We start from the raw sequence: 19,589 nt of genomic DNA, 5'->3' as shown, positions 1-19,589 counted from the left end.
CATTAAGCCTAGACCATAACTTACAGATACTGCTATACAATAAAAGTAAAATCATGTCAAATGATCTATTCACTTTTTTTTTTTTTGCTGTGAAAAACAGTTGTACTGCAGTAGACCTAAAAAAAAAAGAGTTATTCCTGAAGTTGTATTTGCAGGGGACTCCTATTTTGAAAAAAAGTTTAAAAATCCATACTCGTGCTGCCAGCATAATACCCTGCTGCAAGGAGAACAGTAATCCTCAACTGTAGCTAGGGTTGCAAAATTCCAAGAAACTTTCAATAAATTCCTTGGTTTTCCTGAATTCCTGGTTGGTGGATTCTTGCAACTAGAAGAGAATAAGCAGGAAATCCAGAAAACTCCAACCAGGATTTCTGTAAAACCAAGGAATTTATTGAAAAGTTCCCAGAATTTTGCAATAACTGTAACCCCCCCCCCCCCCCCCCCCCCTATTATTGTGGAACCTCAAGGCTCATGTAGTAGCCTATTGTAGGCCCCCTATGTAGAACTACTACTCAGAAGAGGAAGAAAAACCATACCAAGCCATGTACTACACCACATGCCTGGAAATAGTAGAGAAGCAACACGAGAGGATTGGAAAAGCCATGTTTATTTAGTTATCAAGGCAATAATCACATTTATTCCCCAAGTGGTCAGAGATCACCTTCACTTACAAACACACCCCGTATCATTTGACATTTCCATCAATACATAAAAAACCTCTGGGCATGATCCTGCAAATTATTAATAGATTTAAAATAACAAAGTAGATTTTTATAGACTGCAAACAAAATAAAATACCATTTTGATATACACATTTTAATGCATATCAGGATGTGTTCAGACACTCAATTATGATATTTTCTTCACTAATTGGTCTTTTGACCAATGAGATCAGCTCTGAAAAAGTTCTGACGTGAAAAGATCTGATGTAAATATAAGAATTGGGCTGCCTGTGTGAACACAGCTGTAGTGGAAATGACAGATCAGTATACTACAGACAGAGAACAGAAAGGTACTGCACATACTACAACCGCATCCTCAACATATACACTTGCAAGCACTCACTCACCTCCCACTTACACACACTGCACGCACGCAAGCAAGCACACACATTCAAACAAAGCTTAACGCCTACTTCCATGATACAGTAAACAAAACATTATTTGACTGAACAAAAAAAATGAATATGAACATCTTTAACACTGGCATAGACCAGTGCAATCTGACCCTGATGAGTCCGGATGCATCCGGGCCAGTCAATTCCTGTTGTGTTAAACCTCACCTGTGTAAGTCCATCAGGCTCACACAGATAAAACAATCTATTCTGCTTAACTTTTTTGCCTGTCTGCCTATCGTGTGGAAAAAAAAAAAGAAAAATGCTGTTTGTTCCTGCTTGGTTGGGAGAGTAGTGGTCACTGGTCACAGGTTAAAACGCCTGGAGGTAATCAATAGGCGGCGCTAGCGGGTTCCCTCGTGGAGCTGAAGAGGACATCTGCCTTGGTGCTGATGAAGTATGTCACCAGTAGGGATGTGAACAACACAGCCACTCCCACACCTAAGGTCAGCATCTACGAGAGACAAATTAAGAGGAAGAAAGAGGTGAATACTGTAGGAGAAAAAACATGATTGTACTCGTCAATGAAGTTGACACTATTTCCCTACCTAAACATGATAATTGGTTCAAACAGGAATCACTTGAACCTAAGCAACACAACTGTAATTGATTAAACAGATGTGGATCCTGGAAGGTAAGAAGACTGCAGTTTTACCTCCAAGTCCCGGCTCGCTACTAGGAAAATTCGAGCTTTGATGAACTTCCACCGTGATTCTGTCCACGTGGAATAGTCTTTGGAAGCATACTCTCCCAGCTCGAAGGCAGGGGACACTGCTTTGGTCAGGCGTACCGATGCACGTACGCAGAAAGAATCCCTCTCGGTGCTGTTGGGTGGGACAATGCCCTGAACCCAGAGATAGGAGTACATCTGCGAGAGAAACAGTGAATGAGAATGTGGTGGGATTCCAGCACCATAGTGTACAAATAAACACTATTTTTTTAAATCTCCGATGTAAACAGTGATACACTGTACATCTATCCATCTGCACACAGACAGACAGATCCAGTGGCACACCTACCTGTCTGCTCTCGTTTGGCAGCTCATCTGGCTTCTGGCACTGACTCTGGGTGAGGTTGGTGGCTGCTCCAGTTAAATTGGCCAGGAGGTACTGGACCAGACGAGTTGGAGTGGAAGACATGGCAACACCAACATAGTACTCTGGTGGGCTGGGCTCTAGGAGACAGAAAAATACAAAGCAATGAAGGCCCAAGTACCCCAATACCTTCTTTATGGACGCAAGTGTGTCTGACTAGTAAACATGTACACACGCTCCATATCTGCCTGTGTGTTTATGACACTGGTAGAAGCAGACTGCCTTTGTAGGGTCAAAGGGTGTTTCCTAGTGTGACTCACTGAGAATGTTCTTTAGTTCTGGGGCCATCACTGCCTGAAACCAACTGTTGTTGGAACTAACCAGAAACCCATACAGCATCTGTGTAACCTGAGAGAGAGATTGAGTGTTAGGTCAAATAATTCTGCTTACTGTTCCAAAAAACTTGCCGAGAATGAACAAGTGACTTATGTTAACAGAAATATTGACAGTCATAGAAAATAACAGACTATAACAGTATGACTGATCAGTTTGACATGTACAACAGCTGAACAGGTAATCATTCGTCGGGTCTCACTATTTTGGGGTCTGCTTTGATGTTGTTGACTAGGGACTCGTTTCCCCCGGCCTGCTTGTAGAGAGCACGTGCAACCACCGTAGCCACATCAGTAAGGGACTGAAAGAGTAGAGGGAGGGAGAATACATTATTGTAACAATGGATCACAATGTAAAGGCAACTGTACCTACTGCAATGGATGGATCAATGGGATTGCTCTGGTAAGAATACCTTTGCAGTATCAGTCACAAACTCCAGCTGTTCCTCTGGACTCAAGTCAGATGGATAAGTCAGGTTCAGGTTAGCAGCGTTGTCGTAAAAACTCTCATAGTACCTGTGCATGGGCAAACAGGACAGAACACGCCTCACTACTAATGAAGAAATCAGGCAAGCTTAATATTGCCGTAATAAAAATGAACAGCAACGACAGACCACAGTCAAACGCTGACTCACCTGTTGTTGAAAGCGGATTCGTGGTCTGCAAGCACAATCCCTGGGATTGGCTGAGCTCGCAGGAAACGCTGGAGGGAGGAGGGCGGGAGTGGCTGAGAGACATTAGGCTCAACCAAAAGGAAGCTGAGCCCAGCCGTGGAGGACTGTAAATTGTTCACAAGATTCTTAACCTGAAACAGAGTAAGAGGTTGGGAAAAGTGGGTTGAGAGAAAGGATAATAAAGAGTATAGGGGAAAAAAACAGCCGGCCCAGGTAAGAGGCACAAAGAAAGAAGAAAATAATTCCTCCCTCACCTCGTCATTGACAGTGTTGTTCCTCCTGGACACAGGGTCTGAGTGGAGAAAGAGGTTGGTGCCACTATGCACGGCCACCTTACAAATTACATAAAAGATCCATCGCTCAGTATCGGTTGATTGTATACCCATGTGTTTTGCAAAAAGATGCCTGCGTGTGTTTGAGTATTCAATGAGACTGTATACGCATGTCCTTACCTGACCAATCTCTAGTACTGAGTGAATATTGTCCAAGTCTATCACAAACTTGCCGTTCTCCATGTCGTAAACCATCCGAGAGCTGCCAATGTAGTCAAAGGTTTCCTGAAAGAGAGGAATAAGCGATCAACATCCTCACTCATATAGTACAACACTAAACAATACTGCTATATGATAGTGACCACATGGGACTCATGTAACTAATCGAAACATACTAGACCAACTTGCTTAGGGAGACAGAAGGAACTCACCCCTTGGAAGAAGGCAAAGAGGATATTCCGTGTGGGAGGGGCCTCGTGAGTGACTTCACGCAGTGCCTGGGCAGCAGCAAGCAGAGTGACAAACCCTGAGACACTTCCCTCTGCTCCAGTTGAAACCTCCCAGAAAAATGCCCTGCTGTCCAGCTACAAAAACGGAGAGTGCAAGGTGTCCAGTCAATTGCTCATGAACTCCAAACAAGAAAAAAAACAATGTAAGGATTGCATAGGAAGGAAAATGGTACTGAGCAGATTACCAAAGCAGTTAACCTCCTTAAATCACAATGTGTATACCACACACAAGAATGTGGCTCATCTTTCATACCGTTTTGCATAAATTCCAAACGGCTTATGCTGCGTTCATAACCAAGTGGGAAGGTGGTATTTATCACATACGACTGGGAAGAATCCACTTGAACACCCCTACAACTCGTAATTACTAGTGGGAAACTCGTCTGTCATCTCTGAGCTCCGACTTCTTCCACATGCTGACCTCTGACTTCACCTACTAAGGAAAGGGCCACGATAACAGAATTTTCAGCAGTTAAATGTAACAAAACAATATTTCTAAAAAGCAATCTATGAACATGGGGTTTGAACACCATTTTTTTTTACAAGCATGATAGCTGTACTTTTAGTTTATTGTTGATGTAGCTTGTTGGCCATTAGCCAAATTGGGTTTCTCAATGAGCTCAAAGCATCCAACTGGTATTTACAACTGGTAATTACCACCTTTCCACTTGGTTATGAACACAGCATTAAAACATCTGTGAACATGTGACAAGATGTGTAAGAGTGAGGCAGGCCTTTGTGTCACTCACCCTGGCTGCTGCTATAACAACGCTCTCGTTCTCCTTGTGGCCGAAGACGGTGTCGTTATAGGGCCGGATGGAACCCCAAACATTATAGTCACCCAGAGGGTCACACACCATCTCTGTGAGAGGTAGATATGTGGGTGAGATATACACTGAGTGTACAACACATTAGGAACACCTTCCTAATATTAAGATATACCCGTTTTTCCCTCAGAAGAGACTCAATTCGTCGGGGCATGAACTCTAAAAGGTGTCGAAAGCGTTCCACAGGGATGCTGGCCCATGTTGACTCCAATGCTTCCCACAGTTGTGTCAAGTTGATTGGATGTCCTTTGGGTGATGGACCATTCTTGATACACACGGGAAACTGTGAAAAACCCAGCAGCGTTGCAGTTCTTGACACACCCCGTTCAAAGGCACTTAAATCTTTTGTCTTGCCCATTCACCCTCATACACAATCCATGTCTCAATGCTTAAAAATCCTTCTTTAACATGTCTCCTCCCCTTCATCTACACTGATTGGAGTGGATTTAACTGGTGACATCAATAAGGGATCATAGCTTTCACCTGGTGAATCATAGTTTTTCACTCAGTGTGCATGACAGAATGTGTATACTAACTATTCACATATACACAATCATTTTATACTTGCCTTTTACCATTATTTCCAGCATTATCTACTAGGTTTGCAGCAGGCTTTGTGTAATTAAGATCTACAGATATATACGCCTTCCACATTTACACACATTAATTGAATTGAGACAAGCCGTCTCCAATCAACTGTAGCTCTGCGAATCTTAAATCGCACAAATCCAATTATTTGGCAATGAATACTATTTGTAGTGATTCTTCACCTCACAATTCAACTTCCATGGCTTAAGACGTCTGCATGCTTCCCAGCCGATACAGTTCAGAAGAGGTATATGTTGTGACGACTTTGTAAGCTTTGAACTTTGGTAAGGCTTTTTTTCAGCAGTTTGGGCACACATTTCTTTGTTGTTGAGGCAATCAGAAATTGGTATCCAAAGCCCCTTTGTCTGATCACTGAAGAATCCCCACTCTTGATCAAAGTCTGTTGTCATTCAACGAGAGACGACTCGTTTCCAAGCAAATTGTTTTAATTGAAAATTCTGCACCAAACAATGCTGACCACACCGCTCACACACAATAGATTTACACACATGCTATTCAATCATTGTATCCAAACAGCTCCCGTGCGTTAACGAGAGTCTGCGTAGCCAGGTGCTAAAATAGAACTTGGTTCTATTTTTGATGTGGTGCAAGTCCCGCCTCTCCCATCTCGTTAGGAGCATATATGACAAACGGAGGTACACACTCCAGTCCAGTTTGTGGTGGTAATGCACCTTAAAGTTGCCAACCGCCATATAAAGTCCAAAGAAGAAGACTGAAGGAGGAGAGATTACTAGAAACTAACTAGATTCTTATTTTACAATGGCGGCCTACCCCGGCCAAACCCTCCCCTAACCCGGACGACGCTGGGCTAATTATGCGCCGCCCACCAATCCGATCCCCTCTCCCATTAGGCAAGATTAGGCCGCATCTTGGCGCATCTTGACAATTGGCTGCCGGACTCCGGTGCCCCCGATCGGCTACCACACTGCCCGCGACACCCCAGCCACCAGCCCATAGTGTTGCTGCAGTTCCCGCCCCCACTCCATTTCCGCTTCTCTTGGAGTTCGCTCCCACTATCCCTGGTAGCTAATTGGGATGTGTGTGTTTATATGGGATTATCCAATTGTGAAACATCAATAAAAATAGACAAAATAAATCTGCCAATTAAACGACTCTCTTTTATGTTTGTATGTGATGAAGACGATTAGTGATTAAGGCAGTAGCCTAACCTAGCCTGTCCACTACTAGCGGATATAATTTTAGCTATAGAGATTTAAACAATTTACTACCATGTCTAAGAGACAAAAACTATCAGGAAGCGAATATTTTTTTTAAACTATGAGAAAATAGGCACAAAATAAATTTGCTGGTGAAATGTATCAGTGTGCAGCAATGTCCATCAGCCGGTGTGGAGAATGACAAGCCTACGAGGACAGGCCACTCATTCCCCGAGAACGACGAGCCCCCGTTCGCTGATTCTAGCAGCGAATAGGACAACCCGGGGGAGTCTGAGCCATGCACTTCCACCGATGATGAAAGCTCGCTGGCTGAACAAGAACAGGTGGTCGCACCAGGCCTAGCCACACCTCCAAACATCGCCAACGAAGACCCTACTATCTTGGACCCAGACTTAGATTAGTCGCTCCCCATCCCTGATGACAGTGGTGGTGCTGCTGCTAAATATGACTCCCAGACAAAAAAACATAAAAGATCCTGGTGAGTGACCAAAATATATGGAATGAATGGATCTTTACGGGATATGTTAGAGCAGGCTGGGCCACATCCTCCCAAGGAGGGGAATTTAACAAGAAATGAGGGGCAACGAAGGTTTTCGGTGGCCCACTAAAATAGGAGAATGGCAAACAGGGAGAGAGTGGAGAGACCAAGGCTTGTCTATTCCAAGCAAAACGATGGAGCCTTCGGTTTTTGGTAGAAACTTTTCACACGTGTGCAAATCTGCGCTGGTAAGGGATGGAACCGGGGACTGGAAGAATCTGTGCCCCCTCAGCTGACATCAGAAGTCGCATGACCACCTAGATAGTTTCCAGAGGTGGAAGGAGCTGGAGATCAGGCTGGTGTCTAAGCAAACTCAGATGATTTGATTTCAGGACCATGGACAGCTACCGAGAGAAAACATCGCTGACTGCAATGCAGCACCACTGCAGAGGAAAGAGGCCACTCTAGGTGGAGACTAAATAAATAAATGATTGAAACTGGACAATCAAATTCCATACGTAAATAAACAAAATTCATTAAGGCTGGGCCATAAGCATAAAGCTTATTTTACACTGCTCCAGTGAAACGAGGCCCGCCATGCATTTATGAAAGCACTCCTTTCCAAAGCTCAAATTATCTTACTCTGTTTTACAGTTCTACAGAAATATTAAAATGTTAAAGATAAGTGTTATTTTTATTGTAACAATTATGGGGTCGTGCCATGTGTGATAACAGTTGGGATATTATTCATAAGAAACTTGTTTTCCTACTATAGGTAGTAGGTTACACAGTGATAGCAACATTATAACTCTCTGACGCAAGGGGTTAAATATAACTGGAGCTTATTTCTTCATCTTCCAAAAAATATGTGGTAAGCCTACCTGTTTGACAGACAATTATCCTATCCGTAGATGTCGGTACAGCCAAGTAGGTATTTAATCAGTGCATGGCTCAGTGTCTGGAAAGGGCTTGGTGTTTGACTAAAACCAGGGCTTGAATTGAGTGAGGGTATCACATATCCTTTTTGCCATTTCCTTTAACAAAGGGTATCTGTTGTTTCCTTTATATTTTGAAATGAATACATAAAACGAATCCAGATTATATCAAGCATTCTAAACTCAGCAAAAAAAGAAACGCCCCTTTTTCAGGACCCTGTCTTTCAAAGATCACCCACAAAAATCCAAATAACTTCACAGATCTTCACTGTAAAGGGTTTAAACACGGTTTCCCATGCTTGCTCAATGAACCATAAACATTTTTATGAACATGCACCTTTGGAACAGTCATTAAGACACTAACAGCTTACAGACGGTAGGCAATTAAGGCCACAGTTAGGACATTAGAGGGGCCTTTCTACTGACTCTGAAAAACACCAAAAGAAAGATGACCAGGGTCCCTGCTCATCTGCGTGAACGTGCCATTGGCATGCTGCAAGGAGGCATGAGGACTGCAGATATTACCAGGGCAATAAATTGCAATGTCTGTACTGTGAGACGCCTAAGACAGCGCTTCAGGGAGACAGGACGAACAGCTGATCGTCCTCGCAGTAGCAGACCACGTGTAACACCTGCACAGGATCACACCTGCGGAACAGGTACAGGATGGTAACAACAACTGCCTGAGTTACACCAGGAACGCAGAATCCCACCATCAGTGCTCAGACTGTCCTAAATAGGCTGAGAGAGGTTGGACTGAGGGCTTGTAGGCATGTTGTAAGGCAGGTCCTTACCAGTCATCACCGGGAACAACGTCGAGATGGTGGGCACAAACCCACCGTCGTGGACCAGACAGGACTGGCAAAAAGTGCTCTTCACTGACGAGTCGCGGTTTTGTCTCACCAGGGGAGATGGTCGGATTTGCATTTATTGTCGAAGGAATGAGCGTTACACCGAGGCCTGTACTCTGAAGCGGGATCGATTTGGAGGTGGAGGGTCCGTTATGATCTGGGGCGGTGTGTCACAGCATCATGGGACTGAGCTTGTTGTCATTGCAGGCAATCTCAACGCTGTGCGTTACAGGGAAGACATCCTCCTCCCTCATGTGGAACCCTTCCTGCAGGCTCATCCTGACATGACCCTCCAGCATGACAATGCCACCAGCCATACTGCTCGTTCTGTGCGTGATTTCCTGCAAGACAGGAATGTCAGTGTTCTGCCATGGCCAGCAAAGAGCCCGGATCTCAATCCTATTGAGCACGTCTGGGATCTGTTGGATCGGAGGGTGAGGGCTAGGGCCATTCCTCCCAGAAATGTCCGGGACCTTGCAGGTGCCTTGGTGGAAGAGTGCGGTAACATCTCACAGCAAGAACTGGCAAATATGGTGCAGCCCACGAGGAAGAGATGCACTGCAGTACTTAATGCAACTGGTGGCCACACCAGATACTGACTGTTACCTCCCCTTTGTTCAGGGACAAATTATTCAATTTCTGTTAGTCACTTCTCTGGAACTTGTTCAGTTTATGTCTCAGTTGTTGAATCTTGTTATGTTCATACAAATATCTACACATGTTAAGTCTGCTGAAAATAAACAGTTGACAGTGAGAGGACGTTTCTTTTTTTGCTGAGTTTATAACAATGCTTAACTCGGTGATGCCTTATGGTAGAAACACGCTCTAAAAATGCCTGCAAAAGAAATGACTGATGCATATGGGGATATATTGATTCCTCTCGATGACAATCTGAAGCTAAACTGCGCCTATAATATTCGAGGAGATCAAACAAAAATTGGACTTTGCTATTCTGTCCCTATTGAGCTTTTCTCTTCTGAAAAGAGATGTTTGTTTAAACCCAGGCAGCTTTTAGGGAAGCACTTCTGTTGTTGGGTTATACAACGAACGAGTAGCCAGCAGTTAAGGCTTACAGTTTTCTGCATCAGTAGAGCCTCTGTCTGGGTGCAAAGGTCACTTTTGAAAGTGCCATGCTTCATAAGGTTGTCTAATTATTTTTGTCTCGCCTAGGGTGGCAGAAGGTCCAGGGCATTGGTGATTTTATAAATGTAATCAGATTGAAAATATTAGGCTGTTATTGACATTGAACAGATTATATAGCCTACTAACCAGATGTGTTAAAAATTGTGTTTAATTTGTAGCATAGGCCTATGAGGGGGGAGCGTCAGATTTTGTCTCGGCTAGGGCGGCAGAAAGTCCAGGACCGGCCCTGCCCCCACCAAACACAGAAGCACAACCAGAGATTCCTTGATTGATTGGATACAATTAAAGAACGTTTCCTGGGATTTTCTACCTGCAGCAAACCTAGCGGATAAAACTGGAAATACTGGTAAAAGCAAAGTGCCTAAAAAGCATGGCTCTAACAATAATGTATCTCTGCTAACGACAGTGGCTTTTTGTGTACCTGGGTTGATGCTAAAGTTGATGTCGTTGCGTCTCATGCAGGTTGGAGTATTGGTGACTGCGTGCATGTGGGAGAAGAGCTGCATGGCACACAGAGGGTACTGCGGGGCACTGCCGTTCACTGCACGATTATGGTCCAAGTAGCACTGCAAGTAGAGTGGATACATTTATCAGAATGAAGGGTACAGTTTCAACACACAGAACTACTGTAGAAAGTTCTTCAGATAAAGACAGTTAATGGTCATTAAGTGACATGATATTAATCCTGACTGGGTTGTGACAGCTTGAAGTGATCCCTCACCTGTTTGATGAACTCTGTTTCGTTGTCTTCTTTCAAGGAGAAGACAGGGAAGTCAAATTCCTCATAGGATAGACCGTTCCCCCGAGGGTTCCATACAGTAGTGTTACAGTGTGCCAAATTAGGACCATAGTTGTCCGAGTATACACCTGAGGAAAAAGTAAACCAAGTAAAACAAATGACGTTTAAAAAGCACCCCAGTTAGAAAAGATCACATACAGTACCAGTCAAAAGTTGACACATCACTCATTCAACAGTTTGTCTTTATTTTGACTCTTTTCTACATTGTACACTAATAGTGAAGACATCAAAACTATGAAATAACACACATTAAATCATGTAGCAACCAAAAAGTGTTAAATCCAAATATATTTTAGATTCTTCAAAGTAGCCACCCTTTGCCTTGATGACAGCTTTGCACTCTTGGCATTCTCTCAACCAGCTTCACCTGGAATGCTTTTCCAACAGTCTTGAAGGAGTTCCCACATATGCTGAGCACTTGTTGGATGCTTTTCCTTCACTCTGCAGTCCAACTCATCCCAAACCATCTCAAATTGGGTTGAGGTCGGCTGATTGTGGAGGCCAGGTCATCTAATGCAGCACTCCCTCACTCTCCTTCTTGGTCAAATAGCCCACACACAGCCTGGAGGTGTGTTGGGTCATTGTCCTGTTGAAAAACAAATGATAGTGGGACTATGCACAAACCAGATGGGATGGGGAAATCGCTGAAGAATGATGTGGTAGCCATGCTGGTTAGGTGTCCCTTGAATTCGAAATCAATCACCGCCAGTGTCACCAGCAAAGCACGACACAATCACACATCCATGCTTCACGGTGGGAATTACACATGCGGAGATAATCCATTCACCTACTCTGCATCTCACAAAGACACCGTGGTTGGAACCAAAAATCTCAAATTTGGACTCATCAGACCAAAGGACAGATTTCCACCAGTCTAAAGTCCATTGCTCAGGTTTTTTGGTCCAAGCAAGTCTCTTCTTCTTATTGGTGTCCTTTAGTAGTGGTTTCTTTGCAGCAATTCGACCATGAAGGCCTGATTCACGCAGTCTCCTCTGAACCGTTGATGTTGAGACGCGTCTGTTACTTAAACTCCGTGAAGCATTTATTTGGGCTGCAATTTCTGAGGCTGGTAACTCTAATCATTTATCATTTGCAGCAGTCCTCATGAGAGCCAGTTCCATCATAGCGCTTGATGGTTTTTGTGACTGCACTTGAAGAAATGTTCAAAGTTCTTCAAATTTTTCTGATTGACTGACCTTCACGTCTTAAAGTAATGGACTGTTGTTTCTCTTTGCATATTTGAGCTGTTCTTGCCATGATATGGACTTGGTATTTTACCAAATAGGGTTATCTTCTGTATACCACCCCTACCTTGTCACAACACAACTGATTGGCTCAAACTCATTAAGGAAAGAAATTCCACAAATGAAATTTTAACAAGGCACACCTGTTAAATTAAATTCATTCCAGGTGACTACATCATTAAGCTGGTTGAGAGAATGCCAAGAGTGCGCAAAGCTGTCATCAATGCAAAGAGTGGCTACTTTGAGGAAACACAAATATAACACTTTTGGTTACTACATGATTCCATGTGTTATTTCATAGTTTTGATGTCTTCACTATTATTCTACAATGTCTAAAATATTAATAATATATATATATTTTTTTAAACCCTTGAATGAGTAGGTGTGTCTAAACTTTTGACTGGTACTGTAGTCATTTTGACAGACTGGAGCCCTAACGTCTGATCCACCTACCTGTGTTCTCATTGGGACATGTCGTGTGTGGCGAGAACTCTGGTGGGCTAGTATTTGGGACCACCACTGCAACCCCAGCTACCCTGTTGGATTCATTCTTCATCTTCATCATGATGGACCTGTCGAGAGAAGACAATCCTTGAGCGTGACGCGGCTACTAGGACATGGATCATATCATTGTGCGGCTGTGATGAACGATACTCACTCACTGACTGTGTTAAATGTTTTTGGCTGTGTGTATAGCCTACCTGGTGAAGAGGGATGATTCCAACAGAACCATATAAGGAGGATTGGGTCCTTTGCTCAAAGGCCATTCCAGATCTGCCTCAGACTCCAAGACATGGATCACACCTGTATCACCTGATATCGAGGCTGACACGCAGGATAGAAAAAACGCTTGTCTTAGTATGCAAATCTTTAATCTGTATTCCAGCATTACAAAAAGTACAGCTTGGATAGAAATCACAGTCAGTGTTTCCCCTGTATTTATTTAGCAGTGGCACACCGCTGCTGCTAAATTGTTGTCGCCATTTTTTTAAATACATTTTCAGGAGGGAAAAATGCGTTCAGTGCAAACTTAAGACTAAAACCTGTCAGAAAGCTTGTAGAAAAGATAATTGACCTTTATATATTTTTTATAATCTAAACTTTTAAGAGCTAGAAATCACCAAAATAAAAGCTAAAACAATGAAACCAATAAAATAGACTATGAATTTAGGAGTACTATTGGCATGGACTGATAACCAACCGGGCAAGCAGGCCACAGGCCCAAATTGGGGTCCTTGTTTGATTTTGTTGTTTGAACATAAAAACACAAAATTAGTCATGGCAAAATGTGTAGAATTGCAGAAAAAAAAAAGTTATTGAAAAACTGCAACATTTTCTCTCAGCTGTCTTCAACCAGGATCTCAGCGATCACTGCCTCATTGCCTGCGTCCGTAATGGGTCCACGGTCAAACGACCACCCCTCATTACAGTCAAAAGCGCCCTAAAACACTTCAGCGAACAGGCCTTTCTAATCGACCTGGCCTGGGTATCCTGGAAAGATATTGACCTCATTCCGTCAGTAGAGGATGCCTGGTTATTCTTTAAAAGTGCTTTCCTCACCATCTTAAATAAGCATGCCCCATTCAAAAAAATGTAGAACCAGGAACAGATATAGCCCTTGATTCACTCCAGACCTGACTGCCCTTGACCAGAACAAAAACATTCTGTGGCGTACTGCATTAGCATCGAATAGCCCCCGCGATATGCAACCTTTCAGGGAAGTTAGGAATCAATACTCCTTCCAGCTGCCCACTGCACTGAGGCTAGGAAACACTGTCACCACCGATAAATCTATGATAATCGAGAATTTCAATAAGTATTTATCTACGACTGGCCATGCTTTCCACCTGGCTACCCCTAACCCGGTCAACAGCTCTGCACCCCCCACAGCAACTTGTCCAAGCCTCCCCATTTCTCCTTCACCCAAATCCAGATAGCTGATGTTCTGAAAGAGCTGCAAAATCTGGACCCCTACAAATCAGCTGGGCAAGACAATCTGGACCCTCTCTTTCTAAAATGATCCGCCGCAATTGTTGCAACCCCTATTACAAGCCTGTTCAACCTCTCTCTTTCTAAGGTCTTCGAAAGACGAGTGAACAAACAGATCACGGACCATTTCGACTCCCACCGTACCTTTGCCGCTATGCAATCTGGTTTCCGAGCTGGTCATGGGTGCACCTCCGCCGCGCTCAATGTCCTATCGACAAAAGACAACACTGTGCAGCCGTATTCATCGACCTGGCCAAGGCTTTCGACTCTGTCAATCACCACATTCTTATCGGCACACTCAATAGCCTCGGTTTCTCAAATGACTGCCTGGTTCACCAAATACTTCTCAGACAGAGTTCAGTGTGTCAAATCGGAGGGCCTGTTGTCCGGGAACTCTGGCAGTCTCTATACGGGTGCCACAGGGTTCAAGTCCTGGGCCGACTCTTTTCTCTGTACACATCAATGATGTCGCTCTTGCGGCTGGTGATTCTCTGATCCACCTCTACACAGACGACACCATTCTGTATACTTCTGGCCCTTCTTGGGACACTGTTAATTAACCTCCAGACGAGTTTCAATGCCATACAACTCTCCTTCCACGGCCTCCAACTTCAATTAAATGCAAGTAAAACTAAATGCATGATCTTCAACCGATCGCTGCCCGCACCTGCCCGCCTGCCTAGCATCACTACTCTGGATGGCTCTGACTTAGAATATGTGGACAAGTACAAATACCTAGGTGTCTGGTTAGACTGTAAACTCTCCTTCCAGGCTCCTATTAAGCATCTCCAATCCAAAATTAAATCTAGAATCAGCTTCCTATTTCGCAAGAAAGCCTCCTTCACTCATGCTGCCAAACATACCCTCGTAAAACTGACTAACCTACTGATCCTTGACTTCGGCGGTAATTTACAAAATAGCCTCCAACACTCTGCTCAGCAAATTGGATGCAGTCTATCACAGTGCCATCCGTTTCGTCACCAAAGCCCAATACAGTGGGGCAAAAAAAGTATTTAGTCAGCCACCAATTGTGCAAGTTCTCCCACTTAAAAAGATGAGAGGCCTGTAATTTTCATCATAGGTACACTTCAACTATGACAGACAAAATGAGAGAAAAAAATCCAGAAAATCACATTGTAGGATTTTTAAGGAATTTATTTGCAAATTAAGGTTGGAAAATAAGTATTTGGTCACCTACAAACAAGCAAGATTTCTGGCTCTCAGACACCTGTCCACAACCTCAAACAGTCACACTCCAAACTCAACTATGGCCAAGACCAAAGAGCTGTCAAAGGACACCAGAAACAAAATTGTAGACCTGCACCAGGCTGGGAAGACTGAATCTGCAATAGGTAAGCAGCTTGGTTTGAAGAAATCAACTGTGGGAGCAATTATTAGGAAACGGAAGACATACAAGACCACTGATAATCTCCCTCGATCTGGGGCTCCACGCTAGATCTCACCCCGTGGGGTCAAAATGATCACAAGAACGGTGAGCAAAAATCCCAGAACCACACGGGGGGACCTAGTGAATGACCTGCAGAGAGCTGGGACCAAAGTAACAAAGCCTACCATCAGTAACACACTACGCCGCCAGGGACTCAAATCCTGCAGTGCCAGACGTGTCCCCCTGCTTAAGCCAGTACATGTCCAGGCCCATCTGAAGTTTGCTAGAGAGCATTTGGATGATCCAGAAGAAGATTGGGAGAATGTCATATGGTCAGATGCAACCAAAATATAACTTTTTGGTAAAAACTCAACTCGTCGTGTTTGGAGGACAAAGAATGCGGAGTTGCATCCAAAGAACACCATACCTACTGTGAAGCATGGGGGTGGAAACATCATGCTTTGGGGCTGTTTTTCTGCAAAGGGACCAGAACGACTGATCCGTGTAAAGGAAAGAATGAATGGGGCCATGTATCGGGAGATTTTGAGGGAAAATCTCCTTCCATCAGCAAGGGCATTGAAGATGAAACGTGGCTGGGTCTTTCAGCATGACAATGATCCCAAACACACCGCCCAGGCAACGAAAGAGTGGCTTCGTAAGAAGCATTTCAAGGTCCTGGAGTGGCCTAGCCAGTCTCCAGATCTCAACCCCATAGAAAATCTTTGGAGGGAGTTGAAAGTCCGTGTTGCCCAGCAACAGCCCCAAAACATCACTGCTCTAGAGGAGATCTGCAAAATACCAGCAACAGTGTGTGAAAACCTTGTGAAGACTTACAGAAAACATTTGACCTCTGTCATTGCCAACAAAGGGTATATAACAAAGCATTGAGATAAAGTTTTGTTATTGACCAAATACTTATTTTCCACCATAACTTGCAAATAAATAAATTAAAAATCCTACAATGTGATTTTCTGGATTTTTTTTCTCATTTTGTCTATCATAGTTGAAGTGTACCTATGATGAAAATTACAGGCCTCATCTTTTTAAGTGGGAGAACTTGCACAATACTTTTTTGCCCCACTGTATACTACCCACCACTGCGACCTGTATGATCTTGTTGGCTGGACCTTCATATTTGTCGCCAAACCCACTGGCTCCAGGTAATCTATAAGTCTTTGCTAGGTAAAGCCCCGCCTTATCTCAGCTCACTGGTCACCATAGCAGCACCCACCTGTAGCACGCGCTCCAGCAGGTATATTTCACTGGTCACCCCCAAAGCCAATTCCTCCTTTGACCGCCTTTCCTTACAGTTCTTTGCTGCCAATGACTGGAACGAATAGCAAAAATCACTGAAGCTGGAGACTCATATCTCCCTCACTAACTTTAAGCATCAGCTATCAGAGCAGCTTACAGATCAATGCACCTGTACATAGCCCATCTTTAAATTGCCAATCCAACTACCTCATCCCCATATTGTTAAATATATATATATTTTTTGCTCCTTTGCACCCCAGTATCTCTACTTGCACATTCATCTTCTGCACATCTATCACTCCAGTGTTAATTTGCTAAATTGTAATTTTTTCGCCACTACGGCCTATTTATAGCTAATTTGACTTAATTTTCACACACTGTATATAGATGTTTCTATTGTGTTATTGACTGTACGTTTGTTTATTCCATGTGTAACTCTGTTGTTGTATGTGTTGAACTGCTTTGCTTTATCTTGGCCAGGTCACAGTTGTAAATGAGAACTTGTTCTCAACTGGCTTACCTGGTTAAATAAAATGTGAAATAAAAAATAAATAAAAACGAGAGAAAAACATGGAATTACAGGAAAGTAGCCCTTTTTGGATACAGAAAAGGCCTTGCTTATGTCTACAGGGGGCAAATCTGTCATCAAGGCAAAGGGTGGCTACTTTGAAGAATCTCACATATAAAATATATTTTGATTTGTTTAACACTTTTCTGGTTACTACATGATTCCATGTGTGTTATTTCATAGTGTTGATGTCTACACTATTATTCTACAACATAGAATAGTTTTAAAATTAAAAAAAAAAACCTGGAATGAGTAGGTGTGTACAAACTTGACTTGACTGTATATAAACTTATCAGAATTGGTCAGGAGCCCGTAAAACAGCTGCTATGCACTGCAGCGCCATCTTACACGCACACACACAGTCTCACAGGTAAAAGCTTTCTAGCATCTTGAAAGTGTCCCACGGTAAGAGTATTAGGCATATTTAATGTTTTTTTTTTTTTAAATGCTATCGTAAAAGAGTCAACCATAAAAAAATGTTTTTACCAATATGTACCTGGGTTCATTTCTGGGGGGGGGGGGGGGGGGGGGGGGGGGGGTAGAGAGATGGTTTGGGCATCCATTAGATTTTAATTAATTTTGGATTAGAATGTCCATTTAAAAAGTCACTGGAAATGACACCCACATTCCTTCTACAAAGAAATCCAGTGTGTGTCATGCTATGTCACTCACACTGGCAGCCAATCTGATGTGTAGCATTGAGCAGTCGAACGCATGGTACAGTGTTATTCAGCTCCACATAAATCTTCTGCTCAACAGAGTTACAGCTCACATCTGAAAGACAAAAGAAAAATACAATTGAAGTGGCCAGTTTCTGTAGGGATGTATTCCCATCCCCAAGACACCTAACCATATTACTACACATCGCATGAGATTTCATCCAGATTCATCCTGAAGCCTGTAATGCCTGTATAGCCGCCCACTCACTGCTTGACTTAAGATCACGAGCTATCAGTAGATATCAGTTTCACAATCGTGCTAACTAGCCAGTTGGCTAAGCTAGCTAAGTGCACCTCATACGGGACTTCAACAAACTAGCTACATAATTGTGTTTGCCGAAGAGTGCAATGGGGTAAAAATATGACCTCACTGTCAGCAACATCGTTGTAACTGGATATAATCTAGATATAGCCTTGGTCTATAAGCTAACTACTATACCGTTTACAGTAACGTTAGCTGTGAGTTACAATGGAAATAGTCAATGCAATACCCTAACAGAGGATAACTTGCTAAGCCAAACTAAAACGGTAATTATAATCGTTGTAACTGGCTAGAATCTAGATGTAGCCTTGGGCTATAAGCTAACTACTATACCGTTTACAGTAACGTTAGCTGCGAGTTACAATGGAAATAGCCAATGCAATACCCCAACAAAGAGGATAACTTGCTAAGCCAAACTAAAACGGTAATTATAGGTAACTGAACGCATGTAGCTAGTATTATAAACAAAGGGTAAACTTACTTTTGTAAAGCCAACAAACTAAGAATATTATAGCCCATTTCGACGATTCCAAACCCATCTTCCTGATTTCAGAAACAACGCTGTGAAGCCATAGATATTAAAACCAAGAGATGGGATACATGGATGACGTCAGCGCTATGGGGAAACTCCCAATGGCGCATGAATCCGGAAGTATTTTAATTTGAAGCGCTCCGTATAGTCTACCACCTTGTGGCATGAATGAGAATTGCAAGGGTGAGCAGAGAGTTTCTGTCTTTGCGTGTCGTCCTAAAACCCAGAAATCTGTGACTTGGTTCGCTCAGCCATATGGGAAAAATGAATGGCATAAGAATGTTTTTTAGAATAAACTCCGAAAATAAGGTCTGAGGTTAACACAAGATTATCTCATAGAAGAAAACGAATAACATATCCTAGAATTGTGTTAACCACACACCTTATTTTCGGCATTTATCCAAAAACGTAATTAACTAACTCCACCATGTCGGTCGGAGTTAGTGCCTATGTAACCGATGTGAAATGGCTAGCTAGTTAGCGTTGGTGCGCTCTAATAGCGTTTCAATCGGAGACGTCACTTGCTCTGAGACCTTGAAGTAGTGATTCCCCTTGCTCTGCAAGGGCAGCGAATTTTGTAGGGCAATTTAGCTGACAATTGGAAACGTTTCAAGCAGAGATTCAATATCTACCTAGCAGCCAGTGGTGAAGGGGGAGATGATGACAAATTGAAAGCTTCCCTTTTTCTGCATGTTATTGGAGAGGATGCATTGGACATTTACAATAGCTTTCAGCAAGACGAGGCAAACTTGACATTGACTGTGCTAATGGCAAAATTTGAGTAGTACTTTGTACCAAGCCAGAACGTCAAGTTTGAGA

General features: G+C 43.1%; 1 protein-coding gene across 1 annotated transcript; it reads right to left on the bottom strand.

The window, feature by feature from the left end:
* Window positions 1–589: 589 nt before the first annotated feature.
* ncstn (nicastrin) lies at window positions 590–18,882 on the bottom strand. Its single transcript, XM_021589063.2, has 17 exons — window positions 18,720–18,882; window positions 17,930–18,031; window positions 12,761–12,884; window positions 12,513–12,631; window positions 10,738–10,883; window positions 10,438–10,582; window positions 4,745–4,857; window positions 3,918–4,070; window positions 3,667–3,771; window positions 3,469–3,546; window positions 3,176–3,345; window positions 2,954–3,056; window positions 2,744–2,842; window positions 2,469–2,556; window positions 2,134–2,288; window positions 1,770–1,982; window positions 590–1,568 (listed from the first exon to the last, which is right to left on the bottom strand). Exons 1-17 carry the CDS (start codon window positions 18,775–18,777, stop codon window positions 1,446–1,448), a joined length of 2,094 nt encoding a protein of 697 aa, XP_021444738.2. The 5' UTR covers window positions 18,778–18,882; the 3' UTR covers window positions 590–1,445.
* Window positions 18,883–19,589: the final 707 nt, after the last annotated feature.

Source organism: Oncorhynchus mykiss, chromosome 28 (genome assembly GCF_013265735.2).
Source record: "Oncorhynchus mykiss isolate Arlee chromosome 28, USDA_OmykA_1.1, whole genome shotgun sequence".
In the NCBI taxonomy this organism is placed as follows: domain Eukaryota; kingdom Metazoa; phylum Chordata; class Actinopteri; order Salmoniformes; family Salmonidae; genus Oncorhynchus; species Oncorhynchus mykiss.
The sequence above is the reverse complement of the archived record's forward strand: the minus strand, read 5'-3'. Positions and strand labels throughout refer to the sequence as shown.